Below are 24,016 nucleotides of genomic sequence, written 5' to 3' on the forward strand. Positions count from 1 at the left end.
GGCGGTGGGCAGGCTGTAGTGGGGGGCTCAGTGAGGGGGGTGGGGTGCAGGGGCTCAGTGGGGGTGCAGGGGGCGGGGCGTGGCAGCGGAGAGGAGTCGGGGGAATGTGGGGGCGCAGGGGGGTGGGCAGGCTGTAGTGGGGGGCTCAGTGGGGGTGCGGTGTGGGGGTGCAGGGGGCTCAGTGGGGGTGCGGGGTGGGGGCGCAGGCTGTAGTGGGGGGGCTCAGTGAGGGGGGTGGGGTGCAGGGGCTCAGTGGGGGTGCAGGGGGCGGGGCGTGGCAGCGGAGAGGAGTTGTCGGGGGAATGTGGAAGCACGGGGGTGGGCAGGCTGTAGTGGGGGTGCGGTGTGGGGGTGCAGGGGGCTCAGTGGGGGTGCGGTGTGCGGGTGCAGGGGGGCGGTGGGCAGGCTGTAGTGGGGGGGCTCAGTGAGAGGTGGTGGGGTGCAGGGGGCTCAGTGGGAGGGCTCAGTGGGGGCGCGTGGCAGCGGAGAGGAGTTGTCAGGGGAATGTGGAGGCACAGGGGGGTGGGCAGGCTGTAGTGGGGGGCTCAGTGGGGGTGCGGTGTGCGGGTGCAGGGGGGCGGTGGGCAGGCTGTAGTGGGGGAGCTCAGTGGGGGGGCGGGGTGCGGGCGCAGGGGGGCGGTGGGCAGGCTGTAGTGGGGGGCTCAGTGGGGATGCGGTGTGCGGGTGCAGGGGGGCGGTGGGCAGGCTGTAGTGGGGGAGCTCAGTGAGGGGGGTGGGGTGCGGGTGCAGGGGGGCGGTGGGCAGGCTGTAGTGGGGGGCTCAGTGAGGGGGGTGGGGTGCAGGGGCTCAGTGGGGGTGCAGGGGGCGGGGCGTGGCAGCGGAGAGGAGTCGGGGGAATGTGGGGGCGCAGGGGGCCCCCCACTCCGCAGGGCGGGGCCCCGAGCCGCGAGCGCCGCACTCGGACGGGGCGGCGGGTGTCGCCAGCTGTCGCCAGGGGCTGTTGCGCGGGCGATACCCCCCGGCCGGGATTGGCTGCGTATAGCGCATGCGCAGAGAGCCCGCCCGTGCTCCTGGATAAGGCCCAGGCCCTGGGCGAGGGCCCTTTCGCGCTGAGCATTTTTTTCCTTCTTCCCTTTCCGTAGCCGCCGTAACGTGCTGGGAGCCTCGTGCGGCGGGAGGGGCCGAGCGAGAGGGGGCGGGGCTGTCGATCGTGGGCAGGGGCACCCGCCGACTCCGATTGCGCTCGCGCTCCGCGGGGAGCGGCCCCCAGCGCCTCTGTCCGCGCGCACAGGCGTCCGGCCCGCCGCCATGCTGGGCCTCCGAGCCCTGCTCCTGCGGGGCGCGCGCCGGGCCCGGGCCTGCCCCCAGGTAACGGCCGGGCGGGGCCACCCTCGCGAGGGGCAGAGGAGGGCGAAGGGAGGGGGCGTGGCATCATGGGGGGCGTGGGGGAGGTTGGGTGTGGTGATGGGGAGGGAGGGGCATGGTCGTGGAGGGGTATAGGGTAGGGGTGTGTGTCAGTCATAGGGTGTGGGGAGGGGTGGGGGCAGTATGGGGAGGGGGAGGCAGTGTAGGGGCGGCTGGGGCATGGGGGGGAGGCAGTGAACGGGCATGGAGCTGGGTGGGGGGCAGTGTAGGGGCGGCTGGGGCATGGGGGGGAGGCAGTAAAGGGGCATGGAGCTGGGTGGGGGAGGGATTGGTGGTATGGGGGCGCTGGGGCATGGGGTGGGAGTAAGGCAGTAAAGGGGCATGGAGCTGGGTGGGGGAGGGATTGGTGGTATGGGGGCGCTGGGGTATGGGGTGGGAGTAAGGCAGTAAAGGGGCGTGGAGCTGGGTGGGGGAGGGACTTGGTGGTATGGGGGCACTGGGGCATGGGGTGGGAGTAAGGCAGTAAAGGGGCGTGGAGCTGGGTGGGGGAGGGGCATGGCAGTTAGGGGAAGCGGCTGGGGCATGGGGTGGGAGTAAGGCAGTAAAGGGGCGTGGAGCTGGGTAGGGGAGGGGCATGGCAGTTAGGGGAAGCGGCTGGGGGCATCGGGGGTGAGGCTGTATAGAGGCATGGAGAGGGGTGGTGGCATGGCACTATGGGGGTCTGGGCAAGAGAGGGGAGGGAGCCCATGGGAGCATGAAGGGGCAGCAAGAGGTAGCGGGGAGTTGAGTCGGTGTTGCCCCTGCAGGTGGCTGGAGACCATGTGGCTGCTGCGCAGTGCAGGCAGTAAGGAGGAGTCACTGTCCTGGTCCTTAGTGAGTCATGAAACCAACCCTGTGTGAGCGCTGCACAGCCCCTCTTTCTTGTCTGTGAACATACAGAAAGGGTTAGCCTGTTTCTGCTCTCAGTCCCTGCAGTAACTTACATGTGCTAGGTGCATTTTCACTGTTTCACTCCAATGAAGTCCATGAATAGAAACTTGGTCTCTCTCTCTCTCTCTCTCTCTTTCTTTTTTTTTTGAGAGAGAGAGAGAAAGAAAAAAGAAAAAAAATCTCTGTTCTAAAGCAAGCACAGATTCAAACTCAAAGAGTGGCAATGGCAGCCACATTGTGGGTTTTACACCTTCATGCTGAAGATAACTTCAGCTTCTCCTCGGTCCGTACAGCCTGGTAACACGGTGGCAAGCTTTCACTTCTTGAAATGTCGGTATCCCAAGGTTCCCTCTCATTCTGACTTGCACCGAACAGGCTCTGGCTTTTGATATTCAAGGTGTTCCCACAATATTATTGGGACTGATACATCATTGCAACACCATGCTGTAACATCACATTGTAGCAATGCAGTGACCGCCTCTAAAGACATTGTTCTTAAATTGGAAACTCTGAACAACTGCCCTCTGCACACACAAGTTGATCCAGGTTGGTGCTGCACTTACTAGGGCTTTTTAGGCCTTGTCTACATTGCAAAATATAATGGTGCGTAAACATGATTGTGAACATTTGAGTTGGATGACGCGATACTAGCCATGACTTGGAGGTAAGTGTAAGCTGCAATAAACTCTGGTCGGCATAATGTCATCTACCTGACTGCTCACAATCATGTTCTCAAACAACCACATTTTGTTATGTAGCTGAGCCCTTGGAGTCCTCCAGGGACCTGGGGCAGCTTCTTGTGGAAAGGGGAAAGATGAAGCAACAGTGACTGGTGTCTTATGGAATCAGTCAATTATACAGACTTTAATCCTTGAAATGCATGTCAGAACAATCACTGAACATGTGCTGTTGGCACTCATGAAGGGTACGAAGGGCAGAAACTGTGACCTTGACACTGATTCACCATTTGCCTCTATGGTTCTCTGAATCTTTTTTGTCCTTTTGAAGCTTGACATTGAGTGGGTAAATGATAACACATTGCACAATTGTGGTTACTCAAAATATGTGCAGGTTTAAAATTTTTGTGACAACCTTCTTGCATTAAGAAACAATGAACCTGAAAGGAATCCAGGGATATCTCCATCAAGGCTAAAGTTAGGATACCCCAAAATTTATTTAAATGGCTATCTATACCATATGTAATGCACTTTAAGGTATTTGTGTAGCAGGGGTTCCCGCAGAGTGATGTATTTAAGAAAGTTCTTCATCACACAGCACATTGTCAACCTGTGGAACTTGTTACCAAGGGATGTTGTAAAGGCTAAAATGATAACTGAGTTCGAAAAAGATAAGTTAATGCCAAGATGCTCAGGTGCTCAACCCAATGCTCTGGGTGTCCCTTAACCTTTGACTGCCAGAAGCTGAGACTAGACGACAGGGAATGGATCACTCGATAATTGCCCTGTTCGTTCCCTCTGAAGCATCTGGCACTGACCACAATCAGACGACAGGATACTAGGCTAAATGGACCATTGGTCTGACCCAGTATGACTATTCTTATGTTAGGAGTAGAGAGGTGACTGTGGCTATGGGCTGGGTCTGTGGGAGCTGCTGTGGCATCTCTCAGATGTTCCCAGTACATTATGTGTTGGTTCTGCTCTTGCTTTGGTAGCAACTTCAGCCTGGCCTCAGAATGCTCCTGTTTAGTCATTATTTTTGATATCCCGCCAAAAACTTCCTGAGGAGAGGAAATGAGAGAAGGGAACTGCCAATTTTTAACAGTTAATATCTCAGCAAAAACTGATCAGAATTTCATTGGAAAAAGAAAAGGTACCTCAATGGCCTGAGGACTATCCCTTGCCAAGTATTAAAGGCCTACTGCAAACAATGGAGGTGAGAGAGCTGCTGAAAAGGTGGCAGGAATCCTTTACTGTGGAAAGTATTAAGCAGGCTAAATTATAGGTATTGCTACCAGCTTCTATCTAGAAATCCGATGCACTGAAATCTAGAATGAACTGGCAGATTCTTTTATGTCTCCAGTAGTAACTTTAGTTATTTTTTAAACATTCTCTGTTCAGGTCCGCGCATCTTTGGCTACAGGGCCCAGGCAAAATGATGGCACGTTTTATGAAATTCGTACCTATGATGTTAAGCCATCAAAGATGAAGGAGTTTGTGGAAATGGTCAATAAACACATCCACCTGCGCACAGCTCATTCAGAGATGGTTGGAATCTGGACTGCGGAGTTTGGGGGCATGAATAAGGCCATCCATATTTGGAAGTTTGGTATGCGCAGCATCACTTCATATTGCTCTTGTGTGTCATGTGCTTTAGACAGATGAAACAGGATGTTTCTCTTGGGCTCTTATAAATGAATGATTAGAGAATAGCTCCTATACTGACAACTGAAAACATACAGTAGAGCCTCAGAGTTTCGAACACCTCGAATGGAGGTTGTTTGTAACTCTGAAATGTTCGCAAAAAGAAAAGGAGTACTTGTGGCACCTTAGACTAACAAATTTATTTGAGCATAAGGTTTCGTGAGCTACAGCTCACTTTAACTCTGAACAAAACATTATGGTGGTTCTTTCAAAAAGTTTGCAACTAAACATTGACTTAATACAGCTTTGAAACTTTACTGTGCAGAAGAAAAATGCTGGTTTTAACCATGTTAATTTAAATGAAACCAGCACAGAAACAGTTTCCTTATCTTGTCAAACCTTTTTTTTAAACTTTCCCTTTATTTTTTTTTAGTAGATTACGTTTAACACAGTACTGTACTGTATTTGCCTTTTTTTTTTTTTTTTCGTCTCTGCTCTTGCCTGATTCATAGAATCATAGAATATCAGGGTTGGAAGGGACCTCAGGAGGTCACCTAGTCCAACCCCCTGCTCAAAGCAGGACCAATCCCAAATAAATTGTCTTAGCCAGGACTTTGTCAAGCCTGACCTTAAAAACCTCTAAGGATGGAGATTCCACTTCCTCCCTAGATAACCCATTCCAGTGCTTCACGACCCTCCTAGTGAAAAAGTTTTTCCTAATATCCAACCTAAACCTCCCCCACTGCAACTTGAGTCCATTACTCCTTGTTCTGTTGTCTGCTACCACTGAGAACAGTCTAGAGCCATCCTCTTTGGAACCCCCTTTCAGGTAGTTGAAAGCAGCTATCAAATCCCCCCTCATTCTTCTCTTTTGCAGACTAAATAACCCCATTTCCCTCAGCCGCTCCTCATAAATCATGTGCTCCAGCCCCCTAATCATTTTTGTTGCCCTCGCCTGGACGTTTTCCAATTTTTCCACATCCTTCTGGTAATGTGGGGCCCAAAACTGAACACAGTACTCCAGATGAGGTCTCACCAATGCCAAATAGAGGGGAATGATCACATCCCTCGATCTGCTGGCAATGCTCCTACTTATATAGCCCAAAATGCTGTTAGCCTTCTTGGCAACAAGGGCACACTGTTGACTCATATCCAGCTTCATGTCCACTGTAGCCCCTACGTCCGTTTCTGTAGCCACTCGGTCCCTAATCTGTAGCAGTGCATGGGATTCTTCTGTCTTATCCTCTGCACTTATCCTTGTTGAACCCCATCAGATTTCTTTTGGCCCAATCCTCCAATTTGTCTAGGTCACTCTGGACCTTATCCCTATTCTCCAGTGTATCTGGCACTCCTCCCAGTGTAGTGTCATCTGCAGACTTGCTGAGGGTGCAATCCATGTCATCCTCCAGATCACTAATGAAGATATTGAACAAAACCAACCCTAGGACCGACCCTTGGGGCACTCTGCTTGATACCGGCTGCCAACTAGACATGGAGCCATTGATCACTACCCATTGAGCCCGATTATCTAGCCAGCTTTCTATCCACCTTAGAGTCCATTCATCCAGCCCATGCTTCTTTAACTTGCTGGCAAGAATAGTGTGGGAGACAGTGTCAAAAGCTTTGCTAAAGTCAAGGAATAACACGTCCACCGCTTTCCCCTCATCCACAGATTGCGTACTTCCGGTTCCAAATGAGGTGTGTGGTTGGCCGGTCAGTTCATAACTCTGTTGTTCATAATTCTGAGGTTCTACTGTACTTGAAGAATTAAGGTGAAGCATTTTTTATATCTCTATGCTAGACAGTCTTACAGGACTCTAAAATAGTTAATGGAGGAATTGCAATTGAGACTCTTAATTGCAGTACACATTCAAACTTAGGGCCTGATCCTGCGCTATTGAAATCAATGAGAATTTTTAAAATTGATTTCAGTGGAAGCAGGATTGGGTCCTTCAGGTTAAAGTGTGCATATATATAGTTCTGAGGTGGCCAGTCCAATATTTTAGATTCCCCTCTCACCTTTCTTGCTCAGATAGTGTTTAATCAGTTTTCTTGTGTGCTTGGAGTCACTGCCGTACTGGAGGATATTCCAGGACCAAATAAAGCTCCAATCCTGCAAAGAGAGCTGTGTGGATGGACCCTTGCACCCACACATAGCAGACCTGAAATCATTGCAGTTTTGTGCAGGTGCAGGGGTTAAGACTTCAGGTATCGTATGATAGATTAGGATTTATTTCTACTCTGGGGCATTAGTATCCCTTTTAAAATTTTCCCCAGATCCCCCCTTTACATTGATAGAGCCTCCTGAAGTCTGAGCAACTGTCTAGAATATCCTTTACCTAATAATTGATCTAGCATCTGTAGAGCAAAATATTTTGAATTCAGATTTAGCAATGATTAACACATAATTCTAATCTTTGTTAATTTCTCCAAATTTCTTGTCTGTTCAATTGCTTCTCTTTTTACTTAGTTAATTACTTAAATTCATTTTTGAAGGGTAAACCACTGAGAAACTAATTTATTTTATTAGGGAAAATTGGGATGAAGCTTGTGTGTTTTTTGTTTTGTTTTGTTTTACTTGCTTTATTTGTTCTCTAACTGTGCTCCAGTGTGGCTACACATCATTCTCTGTCTTTTTCTGATGCACTCAGATAGCTTTGTTTTTACATCTTTTTTGTTAATTAAAATTAATTTGCTTAGTTATTCCCTGTATTTATGTCAAGATACTGGTATGTCTCATTATTCATTTGTGTGGCTTTCTTTTCTTAAATTATTGAAAATTCTGTGTGCGCGTCTGTGTACTTTCATATACCCTAGTTATTCAAGGTAACAAGCAGGATTTAGGATTGTTACTGAGCCCTTAAAAATGGCAAATTTAATCAAGAAATTTTATGCTTTTCCTTTGTTTGAAAAGCTGTCTGAAAGATTTATGGTTTAGTAATGTTTCATATAGCCAAACAAAGCATACTTAATGTTACATAAGGGAGAATTAATAAAAAATATTCTCATATGAGCAAAAACTCAACCTAAAATTAGAAGCCTAAAGCAAATCTGTTTACGGAAAAGGCTAAGCCACTACTTATTTTCTTATTTCCATTTCCCTGTCCCTTCTTATTTTGTACCAATAGCCAAATATCTAGTAGGTATAGAAAGCGTATACATGAAAGACTTAGTGCCAACTTCTTGATACTGTGGCCACCAGCTTTCGTTAAAAAAACCCTGCTTTAATATTGATGGGAATTTTGCTTGGAAAATTGGTTTGTTCTGAAAATTGTTAGATTAACTCTGAGGGCAAAAGAGGATATTCCTGAAGAAAATTAAACTGTTCTTACGTTGTCATTTTAAAAAAATTACCCGGACTGAGAATTTAACTTTTGAATGTTCGCGGATGACATTAAGCTATGGGGAGAGGTGGATACTCTGGAGGGTAGGGATAGGGTCCAGAGTGACCGAGGCAAATTGGAGGATTGGGCCAAAAGAAATCTGATGAGGTTCAACAAGGACAAGTGCAGCGTCCTGCACTTAGGACAGAAGAATCCCATGCACTGCTACAGGCTAGGAAACGACTGGCTAAGCAACAGTTCAGCAGAAAAGGACCTGGGGATTACAGAGGACGAGAAGCTGGATATGAGTCAGCAGTGTGCCCTTGTTGCCAAGAAGGCTTATAGCATATTGGGCTGCATTAATAGGAGCATTGCGAGCCGATAGAGGGAAGTGATAATTCTCCTCTATTCAACATTGGTGAGGCCACATCTGGAATATTGCATCCAGTTTTGGGCCCCCCACTACAGAAAGAATGTGGACAAATTGGAGAGAGTCCGGTGGAGGGCAATGAAAATGATTATAGGGCTGGGGCACATGACTTATGAGGAGAGGCTGAGGGAACTGGGCATATTTAGGTTGCAGAAGAGAAGAGTGAGGGGGGATTTGATAGCAGCCTTCAACTACCTGAATGGGGGGTTCCAAAGAGGATGGAGCCGGGCTGTTCTCCATGGTGGCAGGTGACAGAATAAGGAACAATGGTCTTAAGTTGCAGTGGGCGAGGTCTAGGCTGGATATTAGGAAAAACTATTTCACTACGAGGGTGGTGAAGCATTGGAATGGGTTACAGAGGGAGGTGGTGGAATCTCCATCCTTAGAGGTTTTTAAGGCCCGGCTTGACAAAGCCCTGGCTGGAATGATTTAGTTGGGGTTGGTCCTGCTTTGAACAGGGGGTTGGACTAGATGACCTGTGGTCTCTTCCAACTCTAATATTCTGTGATTCTACGAATAGTTTGTCTCCTCATAATACATTTATTTTAATTGAATCCAGTCTGACAGAGCTGACTATAGAATTTTAATGTCTTTCCCTTTCTTGTAGATAACTTTGCCCATAGAGCAGAAGTCCGGAAAGCAGTAGCCAATGATAAAGAATGGCAAGGAAAATTCATCTCTCCAGTTCTGCCCTTCTTGAATAAACAAAACAATGAAATCGTTTACCTGGTACCTTGGTGTGAGATTGGGAAGCCTTCAAAGGAAGGGGGTGAGCTTTATCTGTCTTTGTATTGATTAAAGCTATCAGTGTGGATTCAATAATAAGAAATAGCTTAATGTTTTAACCAAATGTGTAAAAGGCTAGGGAAAAGTTCAACAGTGACTTTCTTTTACAGGAATATGTAAGTTAGGGTAGGGCACAGCATACGTTTGTGTGTGCGTGTGCGTGTGTGTGTGTGTGTGTGAACTTGCACTTTCATGAGTTGGTGGCTAAAGCCCTGTGCAGTATGGTTGGGAATGAATTGGAAAATTGGATGGATGAACAGCTAAGATGAACAATCTGTTTCCCCTACAGCAATGCTCTGAATATTTTTCTCTCAACTTGCTTCTTTGCTTAATGTATGGGAATGCATTTTCTAGAGATATTAAAAGACAATCCAGTATCCCTTCTCGCTTACAGATTTCATGTTTTACAGTATAAAAGAAAATAAGATTGCTGCAATTTATAGTGTGATTTCACCCACAAGGTCAGTCTAGCAGATGACACTCAGATTTTTCACAAATCCATTCACTTTTCTCTCTCAGTTTAGGAACTATGTTTTTTTTTTCTTGTTTTGTCACAATCGTGATTTTAAAAACCTTCTATGAGGTAAATATGCATCATTCATGTAGAATTCATTGTGTTTTTTATAAGGCATGTTGACCACAAATATTTTCCTATCTATCTACTATCTACATCTTCTCTAATCCTTCAGTAACAGTGTTGCCAGTTTTAACTGTTCATCCATCTGTTTATCAAGCCATCCAAACCTCATATTGTTTATTACATGGAATTTTCTCAACTATTTGGAAATAGTGGAGATTTAATCTGTGGTGTTTGTGTGTATATCTGTATATATAAAAAAGAACCTTTGTTCTACATTAGTGAGTTTTGGATTCTGGGCCTTTTATTTAGTTTTAGTTAACAGGTAGATAAACCCTGGCTAACTTCCTGTTAAAAGTAAGCAGGTAACAGATTATTCAAAAATGTCAATTTGTTGCCTTCCACTTATGTGTAGAATGGAGCTAAAATGTATATGTTGCCCAGTGTTGGAGGATTAAATTGGAAGATATATTGCCTGGTGGCACTTATCTTGATTTATATTAGAATTTTTGTTTGAGATCACATTTACATTGGTGTCAGTACAGATTAATCCCTGGAATGTCAATGTTAAAGGTGGCATGTCTTTCAGCAAGCCTGGAGTCTAATCTGTAAACCTTGCCGTTCCTGTAGTTCCTCCTCAAACAGGAAAGACCCTTGAAGGATAGAGCTGATACGTTTGTCCCAGGTGTCTGGTCAGTGATTGCTGCTTTGGCCTCAGGACACCTCTTGCTGCGATGGATGCTGCCAAGATTCATGTAGTGGTTATGATGTCATAAATAATATTGACCACAAAGGACACTGTCAGTTTCAGAAAGGGTAGTAGGATCTGGGCTAGTTCAGATTGTTCATCTTTCTGTAGACTCAAGAGATTGTTGTCTCTAGCCATCTGAATGCTGCATTCATAGATTGCATTCGTAGATCCTGGAGAAAAGAGACTGGTGTTCACTTGAAATTACTTCACTTCTCTTTATCTTTGAAATGGCTCCACCTGCGCAGGGTCGTTCAGTGAACTTTTCATTGTTTTCTTTTCTGTGACCTGTATTCCTGTGTGACATGATGGATCTTGGGACCATTTGGAGCAATGTTTTGGTCTACTAACCCCAAAGAGTTGAAAGTTACTGCTTTAACTGAATCACAATAAATGTGAGGATGGCTTGTAAAATTTTTATACCTTTTAGAGAATCAGACGATTAATTTGACATTTTGTGGTTTGTACTGCTGTATTCTTTTTCCATCAGGGGTGTATGAGATGGTTACTTTTCAGATGAAGCCTGGTGGGCCAGCTCTGTGGGGCCAAGCGTTCAGAGCTGCAATCAATGCTCATCTCAGTACAGGCTACACGAAGTTGATTGGTGTTTTCCACACAGAATATGGATTACTTAACAGAGGTACAATACTAATCAGTTTCCAGTACAGTCATGGGCACAGAGGGGCAAAGGTGCAAATCAGCAATACTCATGAGAGTGTTCAGACTCCTGATTAATGTAACTACAACTTTGGAGGCGGCATTTTGGATCCTGGGCCTCTTGTATGGCTTTAGCTAATCAAAAACTGTGGTGTCTTATCATTTCTGTCACCATAACTTTACTTGCCCAGAGTCTGCATCCATGATGCTAGTACCGAGCACTGGTATTATGATGATGGGGTGCTTGTCTCATAGAATATCAGGGTTGAAAGGGACCTCAGGAGGTCATCTAGTCCAACCCCCTGCTCAAAGCAGGACCAATCCCCAGTTAAATCATCCAACAGATTTTTGCCCCCTCAAGGATTGAACTCACAACCCTGGGTTTAGCAGGCTAATACTCAAACCACTGAGCTATCCCTCTCACTGTAAGGCTGCTACAAACCAGTGCCAGCACTAGCCCTGTGGGGAATTGAAACTCCATGTATACACATCATGTTGATAAGCAAGCCCTGAAATCATTGAAAGGATTTAAATTTATAAATAAGTCTGGCTCATGCTTGCTTATGGATCACTTCCCCTCTCAGATATGGCCAAATTACTCCCTCTTGCCAGGGGAAAAGGAGCAGCATCTTGGCACTAGTTCTGATATCACTGTAAGTGCATGGAAGGGCACACATGCACCAGGATAGCCCCATTAGTATCATGGATGCTGCATATGGACATACTGGCTCTGACTAGGTAGACAGTTGTGTATTTCTTTTTCCCTGAAATCTTGTTCACTGTCTCCCTGAATTCAGCTTGACATTGGGTCTAAAGACAGTTTACTGAAACTAGAGTTATGGCTTAAAAGGGTTAGAAAATGCAGTGTTAAAAATCAGTGTAAGGAAAGCTCTGCTGAAGGAATGTCTTGGAATGTAGTTGTTTGATGAATTGCTGCTTCTGGGTGGAGGATTTCAGAACAGAGCAAAGGACCTGTAGGATATTTCATACTGTAATTTAGCTATGGTCTCACTCTTCAATTTGTTTTGCTTTTGTTTTCACAGTTCATGTGCTCTGGTGGAATGAGAACCCTGACAATCGTGCAGCAGGGAGGCATTATGCCCATGAGGATGCTAGGGTGGTAGCAGCTGGTAAGCAAGAAGGCTCTGTCTTTTCAGCATGTGTACTGAAAATTCAGAATACAATTGATTTAAGAATGCTGTCTTGATTTACCTAATTCTGTGTATTTAATTTCAGTGCGGGAGAGTGTTAGATTCCTGGAGTCCCAGCAAAATATGCTCCTGATTCCTATGCCTTGTTCACCATTGAAATAGTTTTCTACCAACTGATGTAATGGCAGACAACACAGCTTTCATACAGCATTTTTATCCTGAACTGTCATATGGGTCTCTCTCAATACCAATATAATCTAGCCAAATATTCTTCAGTTTACAGTATGTGGATAAAACCTGAATCCACATGCTTAATCTTAGCCGTAGTCCTCTGCACTCTATGCCACAATAAGAATTCAAGGCCTGTTCACCATGCCATGAACTCTGCAAACGCTTCATATTAGCCATGAATTTCTCATCTTATCGCCACTTGAAGATGCATCCATACAGAAGTATTCTATAACTGGTACAAAAAGGTAAAAGGCCCTTGCCAAAGCTCACAGCTGTGCCAGTGCAAGGGTGATTAGAGAGCTGTTATCTGTATAATATACTTTGCTACCTCCTGAAAAGGTCACATCTTCCCAGTTACTACTTGTTGCCCTGAGAAGCAGGAATCCTAACCTAGGTTTTGCATGCTGACCATACATCTCACGGATGTGTCTGCTTGTATTTATTATTTTTAATGAGGTTGGAATTAGGTATGAGAAAGGTTGCAGTAAAATTGTTCAAGTGGTGATATAGGGAACTCCGCTTAAGTATCAGGAGTACCTTTTTTTACTTGAACTACTGTATTGCAATTTCCTTAAATTCTTTCTGTTGTGGGTCTACACACCTTTATTCAATTATGACTGAACAGTAAGTTACATGGATCACCTCTCCATGCAAATACTTGTTTATTGTGCTGAAATGGATTATGAATGAACTGATTAATTCTGAGAGTTTCTTTGTGGATTGTGTATCAGATTAACTGTACACTAAAGTACATATGCCTATACTTTTGAAGAAAGCTTTGCCAGACTGTAAAGCTTAAAGCCTAATAAAAGCATTGATTATTGTTCTGCATCTTCTATATAGCTATATTACATGCCTAAAACTCTTCCTGTTCTTCCAACCAAGAGGCTATAATACTTCTATAAATGCAGCATTCTGAAGGTTCTACATGTTGGTTCCAGCAGCCTAGATAATAGGTCCTTTAGAGCCAGTAATCTTGCCCCTTAACTTGCTGGAAGGAGTCACTGAGTGTGTCGATGCATGTTGCCCATCTGTCTGGGACTAAATCTTGGTCTAGTTTACAAAGCATTGCCCCAAGATGTTAATTCAGTTACTTCATACACTGAATAAATCAACTTGTGTGTAAAGACTTACAACTAAAGCCTAGTTTTAAAATAAAAGCAAATATAAATGGGAAAAATACTGTCTTTACAAATGTTAAGTCGCATCCCATGGGCAAGTGTATGCAGTGTAGATAGGCTCTGATTGAAGTTGCCAACTCTAATAGCCCCCTTAGCTATTCACTGCATTACAGAGGACACGGGCACTATACTCAGGATGATAGGACCAAGGTCAGACTCAGTGGAGACTGACTTCTTTAGAGATGAGTTCTTCCTATCTAAAAAAAAAAAAAAAAAATCAAAGCGCTAGATTAGGTCTTCGAACTTGAATCTGATTTGATTACGCTGCTACTATCAAGTTTGAATATCTCTGACCTTAACCTGGACTAAGTTTTAATAACCAGGTGTTATGTGGCAGAGAGGGAGGGATAGCTCAGTGGTTTGAGCATTGGCCTGCTAAACCCAGGGTTGTGAGTTCAATCCTTGAGGGGGCCATTTAGGGATCTGGAGCAAAAATTGGGGCTTGGTCCTGCTTTGAGCAGGGGGTTGGACTAGATGACCTCCTGAGGTCCCTTCCAACCCTGGTATTCTATGACACTGAGATTTACCCTCCACCATACTGGACTGCAGAAGTAAAACTTACATTAATATTGTTTGCATTAAAGGACTAAAACAATTCAGTTCATGGGGAAAGGTGTAAAACAATTTTCCACTTTGTGTGGAAGTTCACATCGCAAGCCAAACATAAGTAAGGTTTTCTTGCTTGTCACAGATGAATAGCACCCCTCTAAACAGTAAATGCAGAACAGCAAGTTTTGTTGATGAACAGTGCTGTTACAGCTTTATTTTTGACTTAATACAAGGCAATTAAAATGCCTAATACTTCACAAACAGTTATTAGCAAATACAAATATATATATTTATTTTTAATGAAAATGTCCATTGAAAGATTTAACTTAAAAGTTTTGTTGTGAAATCTCTAGATTTTGCAAAGTTAATAGATATTCCAGTGCAAAAATAGATCCCATTACAGACAGCATAAAGTGCTTGGAATGAAGGACCAACTGTATTTTTGGGGGGCGGGGTGGGGGGGTATGAGGAAGGGGAGAAGCACTTTATCTTGGGAAAAATAACATGTATAGTCCTTATTGAAATACAAATATACTACAAAAAGGGTTGCAACAATTTAATAGCATACAGTAAGTGGTAACATTGTTTCAAATACATAAATGCCCTCAATGCAGTTCTGTTATCAGAGTGGTTCACAATTGTAACACGTGTGGCACTAGGATAATTTTGCCTGACATCCAACTCCAACGGAAGAAAAAAGTCGTTGGAAATCATTTCAGCGAGTGAGAGAGCAGTATGAGAGAACTGTATGGCACAGGCTGGATTCCATACAGATTAAAAAAATGTACAAAAGTCTGAGATTTCTCCAGGGACTGAAGAGTTGTGAAATATTCCTGTTACCTTCAACATCTAGGGTAACTTTCTTTTTACCATAGAAGCCAGATTGTGCCTTAGGAATCTTCAAGGCTTTCTTCTTTGGCAGGGTTAGGAGAAATGTGTACACTGTCTACCCACTGCAAATGAAATCATCCATCAAAAAACTGCAGCCATCTGTATGGGTTTAAAATAAACCCCATTGCAGTGGGCTCAAACTTACACACCCCACATTCCTATTATACTGACTGGTAGTTCTGTGCATTGCAGGATTGAGTCTATTGCTGTAATCTTTCTGTTGATGTTGTGAATTACTGCCACTTGTGGTGTTGGTTTTCAGAGGTATTAAATGTTCAGTGTGTTCACTGACTCTGAAAATCATACCGTAGCCCAGATCCTGCAGCCCTTAGTATCGTATGAGTTACAGCTGCAGGATTGGGCCCAATATTTATAACAGCTCTGCTCTTGAAAATATAATGTATACTGTTAATTTATATTAATCACTCGCTGAGGATACTGTAGGGAAGTGTCTGATTGAGTTCTTGTAAGTACAATACAGATTATGCTTTAAGAAATGAGGTATACTAACCCTTTCTTCTGTCCTTTCCCTCTGCAACTGTATTCTGTGGATTAAATTATGAATACAGAATGTAAAAGGCACTTCAGCTGAGCTGTAGATTGGTTTGCTTTATTCCAATGCAGGAATACAGTGAGTATTGGCAGACTTAACCCTTTGCACAGTGCTTCATTTAATAAAATGCTGAATTTATCAATGCCAAGATGCCTGGAAGTATATAAATAACCATCACATTGCCTAATGCTGTTAAAGTGATAATTTCAGTTCATGGCACTTTCCATATTTATTAGTGTAAGACTTCAGGGCATTTACTGAAAAAAATCAAGTCATGATGGAGGAGCATCAAGAGGTAATAAATACATTTTAGAGGCACAGGTTCAGCAAGGGCCATAAAGCACAAGTAGCCCTGTTGAAGTCAGTGGGGCTGCTCATGTGCTTAGAGTTAGACCCAGCATCAGCAAGGAGCTATTTTATCACAGGTTTAAGTATTGAAGCACGGCCAAGGTACCTGAGGAACACATTTGTGCAGATGTGCTCCCAAGGCACAGCCAGACGAGAGAGTGTGTCAGTAAGTCTCACCATGATAAACATTTTTTGGTAAAGTTTTGAAATTTAGATGACTGATTGCTGTCACTATGGTGCTGTTCCCAAGGGGAACTTGAATGAGGTGGTTTCCCACACGAACAAAAGTATATTCTGCAATTAGGGTTCACCTAATAACTGAAACTACATCACATTAATCTAACCATTTCTCAATTTCCATGTAGGAGAGTTTCAGGCAAATTTTTGTAGCTGAAGCCAGTGCTAGTGGGAGTTGCATAGATCCTGTTACATGCCTATAACAAATTGAAGCATTTCCATACCCTAACTATGCTACCTTTTTAAGGACATAAATAATACTATTGAAAAAAAATCTACATCTCATCAGGTTTTCAGTTTAAGTGACAAAGCCAGAAATGACACCATATTTGAGCTAAGCAATAGAGAATTTCAGATGCTGGTTACCTTTCTGCTGCCTTGAAACGGGAATTCAAGAGTAGACACTACATGACTGTCTTGTGTTTTATAATGTACTCTGGGCATTAGCAGCATATACAACCACTGAGTTTGCTGCTCTAGTCTGATCCCTAGTTTTGCTTCTCATCCACTGCTCTCTACGCAGTCCCTATGCAGCCTTCCAAGTGGCACTACTGTGGTACCTCAAGAGGAGCAGCAAAGTACTTAACTACAGAAAGGCTAGTTAGGAAGCAGGTGATTGGTCTCAATGCTAGTGGGACAGTCCCATACATTTGCAAGGTTCACAGTTGTGCACACTGCTACCCCTGCAGCGGATGATGAGACAGGTTATCAAATCTCTGCATACCATCTACATACAGTATGCGTCGTGGTCTAGGATTATTACCGATTGACCTCCACCAGTCTATAAAGATCTTTACACAGAGTAGCTGGTCAAGTGGTTCTGCCCCCACAAAATAAGGCCACAGCACTGTGCCTTTTGGTAACTGGTTGGCACTGACTGTTTCGGTGCATTCATTGCCGGCAATGCATGTAGCACCAGGGAAATTCCACGCCCAATATGAAAAAAGTTAAAGAGTAGGAACGTGCGCACCTTTAAAATATCAATAAATAAGCACTGGCCATGATTCCTCAATGAACGATTGTTGCAACCCTAGGAAAAGTATATGATGTAGGAACAAAATACAGTCTGGCTGAAAGCCCACAGTGTCCAATGGGTTCCATACTACAGTTTCACAGAGTTATACTGTAATGAACTAGATTCAAGTCAGTCACTTGAGAACAGTACAACAAGGCAATGACTCCCAAGAGGCACTGCCTCTGTAATGGAATTTTGTTTTCATTGCATTGAATTGCATTGCATTGAATGGTTATCAGTAGAGTGTCCAGTTCACGTCTTTCCCTCTGTATCCTCTAGCTTTCGCCTTTGGGAATATCCCATTCCATGCAAAGGAAGGTGTGCTGTCTCCTCCTTCTGCTCAACACCACGTCCTTGCCTACGGTAGCTCACACGCAACTTTCTTTCACCTTCTCATCTCGCAGAAAGGAAGTAAGGATTGCAATGTCCACAACAGTCTGGTTTTTGTGCAATGACATGTCCTTTGTGTGGTCATCATCGCTTTGGTCCTTGGCAAAGTTTACAAACACCTACAAGAGAAAAGGGTCATGTCTTTAGTCACTTTGGTTCTGCTTAGTGCAGGATATTTTCCTCTATGAACTGTTTGTTTACCATGGATTCAACCCTGCTCCCTATGGAAATCAATGACAAATTTCCCACTGGCTTCAGTGGCAGTAGGATTAAGTCCAGTATCTACTTCTTGTCAATTAAAATAAGAGTTACAGAAGAAAAACCCAGGTGGAAAAATCAAAAATCTGCCACACAGTAAGCAGCATTGTCCAAAGGCCTCATCTGCCTTATCAGCTGTTCTGGCTACAGCACCCCTCTTCATTGCACTGGCTTCGCTGCTCACTGCATTGAGCTCAACATCCTATTCATCAATTTCTTCCTGCTTTTAACCCTCACTTCGTCCTACCTTCCTCTGCATCCTCCTTCTCTCACCCTTTGCTTCTGATCACTCTTGCTTTCAGACTCCTTTTCCACTATCCCCAGAGTGGGACCTCTGTGCCAAGCATCCTCCTCAAAACCCTTTCAACACAGATCTCTTCAGCAATGGTAGTGCCACTCCTTTTCCTACTTTTGTACTGCATGGTGCCAGTGCTAGATTATAAACTCTTTGAAGCAAAGGCCCTGCCTTTTGAAGTCTCCTGGAAGGTGCCATGTATTTTTACAGTGCTATGTACCTTGCATTTATAAATACCATCGGTGTTTACTGCGTGCTGTATACCTTGCACTGTAAAGTATTACCTTGCACTACTATGGTGCCTCTCATCTGAGGATTTCAAAGGCTTTTATACACATGAATTTCGCCTCACAAGACCAGTGCAAGGTAAGCAGGCATTCTGAACCCCATTTTACAGATGAAGAAACACACACACACAGCGGGTTAATGACTTTACCCACAGTCACACAGGAAATCTGTGGAACAGGGAACAGAAACCAGGTATCCTAACATCCAGTTCCGTACAATTGCAAGACTATAATTCCTCCCTCAAATGTGTTTCTCTTAGCTTTTACGTCGCATTTAGCCTGCATGTTTGATTCAGAGTAGGGAGAAAAAGATGCAGTGAATAAGCCAATTACGATAATGAAGATAATACCTAGCTCTTATGTAGTCCTTTTCATTAACAGATCTAAAAGTGCTGTACAAAAGGAGGTCAGTAGCATTATCCGCGTTTTATGAATGGGGAAACTGAGGCCCAGAAAGGTAAAGTGACGCCCAAGCTAGTTGCAGAGCTGGGACTAGAACCCAGGTCTCCTGAGTGCCCTGTGCACTAGGCCCCACATAAGTAACCCAATTTGCCTTGCTACAAAGGTGAAATTCATTGATGTGTTACCATCTCTATGTAGGAAATACTCAGCTGAAGACAAATGGCCCAGCTCTGCTCCCAGTCACACGCTGGAGGGCCACTGACGTCCGTGAAGTTACTCAGGGTTTCCCAGCCATGTGAGGAGAGGAGAATTGGGCTCACAACGCACTAGAAACTTACTTGATCAAGTGTAGTCTGAGAAACGGAGTAGTCTTCTATGTGGAGTCTTTTTTTGTTCTGGGAGAGGATGCTAAATATCCTGGCCAGAGAGGATGGTGAGGATGGGAGCTGGTACTGCAGCATGTTCCGATGCTTCTCCTTCAGGACGCTGCCAGGAAAGGCAAGCCCAAAGAATTCCTGAACGGGCTTCAGGTTAGGGTTTGCCCCTGCTATTCGCACTACTATTGTATAACCATCTCCAAACCTGCAAACAACAGCACGCAGAGGAATTTAGGGGAGTCTCTCTGAAAAAGGGGTGTCCTTTCTTGTAGCTTAAAGAGTAACAAGAAAGCCACGTAAGAAGAACTGAAGAAGGAGAAAAATCACTCATGTCAATATCCCAGCAGTTCAGATTGAACTGGGGTGAGCAGCCCTACAAATGCAGGCCCACTGACCATTCTGTGGCCTGAGCAAACTGAAAGCGCTCACCTGTTCTTCAGATGCTGGACACTGCCAAGACACCTGAACCGCCCGTTGACCATTATTGCCATTCGAGTGCACAGGGCTTCGCATTCTTCCATGCTATGGGGGCAAATGAAAAAACATTAGCCCTGCAAAAAGGCTGCATTTTCTGAACTCACCACCACCACGTAGCACCAACCTGCGTTAACAGAAACAAAGCAGCTGAGCTGAACGTTTCGATTTCAAAATCCACCCCCAATTAAATCAGACTGGAGAAATACAATGAAGTATATACCCAACTATAATGAACACTACATGCCTGTGAGATGTAAGCACCACTGATCTCCCCTCCTTGATGATGCTCAGAGCACAGTTCCATAAGAAACGGCGTGCTTTGGGATCCATTCCCGTGGTTGGCTCATCCTGAAAATTACATTTAATAAACCATGTTCTACTATAACATGCTACTGATACACTATTTCATATACTATGACAATATTTAACTGTGAAGAGTGAAAACCACACCCATCCAAATGATTTTTACTGGAAAAGTTTAAAAGAAGAAAAAGTTTCATGGAAACTTTTCCCCTTTCTTTTCAAAACTTAAAATATGATTTTTTCTCAGAAATGTTAACTTAGTAAAAATTTGATCAGTTGGTCAAAATTTGGGGAACAAATTTTGTGAACATCGTTAATTTTTTTCTCTAATTACAAAATTTGATCATCAGTTTCAACATTGGAAAAAATTAATGAGCTCTAGTTTAAATAGAATGCGTAGCTCTCACTGATCACATACTATGGATTTTAGTAGCTGTCTTTCAAGAATTCACAAAAGGAAAGATAAAACCGTTGCTTTCTTATCTGTTTTTTTTGCAAACTGTTTACACATAAAGGGCTGGATCTGATCATCCATCTATGCACAGTACTCCCTTGAAGTTAAGGGAGTTTTGTATATAAAGCAGTGGCAGGCTATTGTCCTTAATTCTTAGTGAGTATCCAAATCTAGACGGTCATTGCCAAAGTAATTGGAAACAACTCTCTGGAACAAATTTCCAAAAATAGAGGCCTGAAGCTCATGCCACATATTTTGCCCTGTATTTGTACATGTAACTACATCATGTTCACATATAAGTTGGGCCTTTGCACACGCAAATGACTTGTTATGCATTTAAATGTATACTTCATTGCTAAATGGCAAAACGTCACAGACCTCAATGGGAACAGCATTCAGACCTAGTTATTTTTAATGGAAAAAAATGTTAATACATGAGCAGTCGTGAACTCACCAGGAACACCACCGGAGGGCTCCCAATCAGGGCAATAGCAGTGGAGAGCTTGCGTCTGTTCCCTCCGCTGTAGTTCCCAGCATATTTTTCTCCATATTTCACAAGGCCCAGTTTACGAATTGCCCATTCGCCAACCTACAGGAAGAGAGGGCAACAGGACCTTCTGAATCAATATCAATGGGTGGGGAACTACTGCACTGGAAGGTAAAGAGTCTTTGGGAAACAGAAACATATTTATAAAAATTAGGGCTGTCAATTAATTGCAGTTAAGTCATGCGATTAACTCAAAACAATCGCGATTAAAAAAAATCCTGATTAATTGCAAATATAACAATAGAATATCAATTGAAATGTATTAAATATTTTTGGATGTTTTTCTATATTTTCAATATTGATTTCAGTGTATTTCACTTTATATTATTATTTTTGGTTACAAATATTTGCACTGTAAAAATGATAAACAACAGAAATAGTATTTTTCAGTTCACCTCATACAAGTACTGAAGTGCACTCTCTTTATCGTGAAAGTGTAACTTACAAATGCAGATTTTTTTCGGTTACATAACTGCACTCAAAAAGAAAACAGTGTAAAACTTGAGAGCCTACAAGTCCCCTCAGCCCTACTTCTTGTTCAGCCAGTCGCTAAGACAAACAAGTTTGTTTACATTGATGGGAGATACTGCTGCCTGCTTCTTATTTACATCACCTGAAAGCGAGAACAGGTGTTGGCATGGCACTTTTGTAGCCGGTGTTGCAAGGTATTTACATGGCAGATCATTCATATGCCCCTTCATGCTTTGGCCACCATTCCAGAGGACATGCTTCCAGCTGACGATGCTCATTAAAAAAATAATGCATCAATTAAATTTGTGACTGTACTCGTTGGGGGAGAATTGTATGTCTCCTGTGCTGTTTTACCCACATTCTGCATGTATTTCATGTTGTTATAGCAGTCTCGGATGATGACCCAGCACGCGTTTGTTTTAAGAACACTTTCACAGCAGATTTGACAAAACGCAAAGAAGGTACCGATGTGAGATTTCTAAAGATAGCTACAGCACTCGACCCAAGGTTTATGAATCTGAAGTGCTGTCCAAAATCTGAGAGGGACAAGGTGTGGAGCGTGCTTTTAGAAGCCTTAAAAGAGCAACACTCTGATGCGGAAACTTCAGAACCCAAACCACCAAAAAAGAAAACCAGCCTTCTGCTGCTGGCATCTGACGCAGATGATGAAAATGAATCTGTGTCAGTCTGCAGTGCTTTGGATTGTTATCAAGCAGAACCCATCACCAGCATGGAAGAATGTCCTCTGGAATGGTTGCTGAAGTATGAAGGGACATATTTATGTGCCAGATGCGCTAAAGAGTCATATCTTGCAACACCAGCTACAACAGTGCCATGCGAACGCCTGTTCTCACTTTCAGGTGACATTGTAAACAAGAAGTGGGCAGCGTTATCTCCTGCAAATTGTAACCAGCCTTGTTTGTCTGAGCGATTGGCTGATCAAGAAGTAGGACTGAGTGGACTTGTAGGCTCTGAAGTTTTACATTGTTTTATTTTTTAATGCAGGGGTTTTTTTTTTTTTACATAATTCTACATTTGTAAGTTCAACTTTCATGATAAAGAGATTGCACTACAGTACCTGTGTAAGGTGAATTGAAAAATACATTTTTTTTGTTTTTTACAGTACAAATATTTGTAATAAAAATAAATATAAAGTGAGCACTGTACACTTTGTAATCTGTGTAGTAATTAAAATTTATTTGAAAATGTAGTAAACATCCAAAAATATTTAAATAAATGCTATTCTATTTTTGTTTAACAGCACGATTAATTTTTTTAATCACTTGACAGCCCTAATAAAAATAGATCCAGTTATACAGCACTCTCGTTGGATAATGCTCAGTGCCCATTCACTTGGTGGCAAGCTACTGTTTCCCAGGGCTTGTAGTAACATGACTCATTGTGCGCTCATAGGAAATGGCCCAAGATTCCTCAAGGTGCTTGCAGTTACTACACACCACCACTGCAGATGAAGGCCCTTAAACTGATTGGGGAAAATCCTCAGCTGGTGTAAACGGCCACAGCTCCTTTACATAGATACAGCCTGTTAGTATTTCCAGTCCAGCACTCTATTGAGATCTCCCGCATTTGGGATGCAGATGGCGCATGTTGCTGACAGCATGAGAAATCAACAGCAGAGAGGGAGGGAGTTGATACCAATGGCCTGAATGACTGCTCCAGCACTGGGAACACCAAAATGTCAGTGTTCAAATAATGAAAATTTAGTCCCTATAAAAGATGAGTGGCCAGACTGGGAAGCCCTTAAATTGGTGAGCATTTATTCCCAGTGAACTCAGTGGGACTGCTTCTCAGAGTAAATGATCAGCAACAGGAATAAGGACTCCACCATTTGTCCCTAAATAAGCATTCCTTAAGGCAACAGATCAGTCTAGGAGTAATGGTGACCAGTAGGAAAAGCCCAGGGAGGGTTTAACTGACTTGAAACCCAGGTTTACTGGTAATATCAGCTGCTTTGGGCAGGACACAGTTGTCCTAGGTAGGAGTGAACGAGCAGAACACTTGTTTGGTACTGAAAAAATACGGGAGATGACAATTTCGCTATCCTGTCCAAACAAACGGATTGCAGTGGGCAGCGAAATGCATGCCAGCAAAAATGTGTAACCAGTTCAGCCAGGGTGTGTGCTTTCCATTTTGCGTACCTGGCAGACCTCTTTCTCAGGAACACCCCGTAAAAGTGCAAAGAACTCCAGATGTTCTCTCCCTGTCAACAGCTCATTAATAGCATCAAACTGAGGGCAATAGCCCATGTTCTGATGGACTCCTTGGATGTTAGATAAGATACTGTAAAGCAAGAGAAGATCCACAGTTAGGGTGGTGCAACATCCATTGCCTTTTCAGGTAGGGAATACAGAACAGGGGTGTGACCAGTCAACATTCTGGAAGTATCAAACCCAGTGGCTTAGGCAAAGATGTAACTGGATCCCAAAAGCAATTTGGGGTCACATTAATTTCTTTTAAAATGTGACCGTTAATCATGGTGG

At 43.7% G+C, this 24,016-nt stretch overlaps 2 protein-coding genes across 8 annotated transcripts in view; one reads left to right on the forward strand and one right to left on the reverse strand.

Moving 5' to 3' along the window:
• The first annotated feature begins 1,030 nt into the window (after nucleotides 1-1,030).
• Nucleotides 1,031-13,303, forward strand: NIPSNAP3A (nipsnap homolog 3A). The gene is made up of 6 exons (XM_037902332.2): nucleotides 1,031-1,329; nucleotides 4,335-4,542; nucleotides 8,938-9,099; nucleotides 10,932-11,081; nucleotides 12,142-12,228; nucleotides 12,335-13,303. The coding sequence occupies exons 1-6, from the start codon at nucleotides 1,270-1,272 to the stop codon at nucleotides 12,409-12,411; spliced, it is 744 nt and encodes a 247-aa protein (XP_037758260.1). The 5' UTR covers nucleotides 1,031-1,269; the 3' UTR covers nucleotides 12,412-13,303.
• A 1,090-nt stretch (nucleotides 13,304-14,393) lies between these two features.
• Nucleotides 14,394-24,016, reverse strand: part of ABCA1 (ATP binding cassette subfamily A member 1) — a 136,074-nt gene continuing 126,451 nt past the window's right edge. For all 7 annotated transcript variants that reach the window (XM_037902328.2, XM_037902325.2, XM_043547633.1 and 4 more), the window contains 6 exons: nucleotides 23,675-23,816; nucleotides 20,952-21,086; nucleotides 19,985-20,088; nucleotides 19,693-19,785; nucleotides 19,225-19,468; nucleotides 14,394-17,763 (listed from right to left, as the gene is read on the reverse strand). In XM_037902328.2, coding sequence (XP_037758256.1) covers nucleotides 17,623-17,763; nucleotides 19,225-19,468; nucleotides 19,693-19,785; nucleotides 19,985-20,088; nucleotides 20,952-21,086; nucleotides 23,675-23,816 — 859 coding nt within the window. In that variant the 3' untranslated portion in view covers nucleotides 14,394-17,622. The remainder of the gene's footprint in view (nucleotides 17,764-19,224; nucleotides 19,469-19,692; nucleotides 19,786-19,984; nucleotides 20,089-20,951; nucleotides 21,087-23,674; nucleotides 23,817-24,016) is intronic.

Source organism: Chelonia mydas, chromosome 5 (genome assembly GCF_015237465.2).
Source record: "Chelonia mydas isolate rCheMyd1 chromosome 5, rCheMyd1.pri.v2, whole genome shotgun sequence".
In the NCBI taxonomy this organism is placed as follows: Eukaryota; Metazoa; Chordata; order Testudines; family Cheloniidae; genus Chelonia; species Chelonia mydas.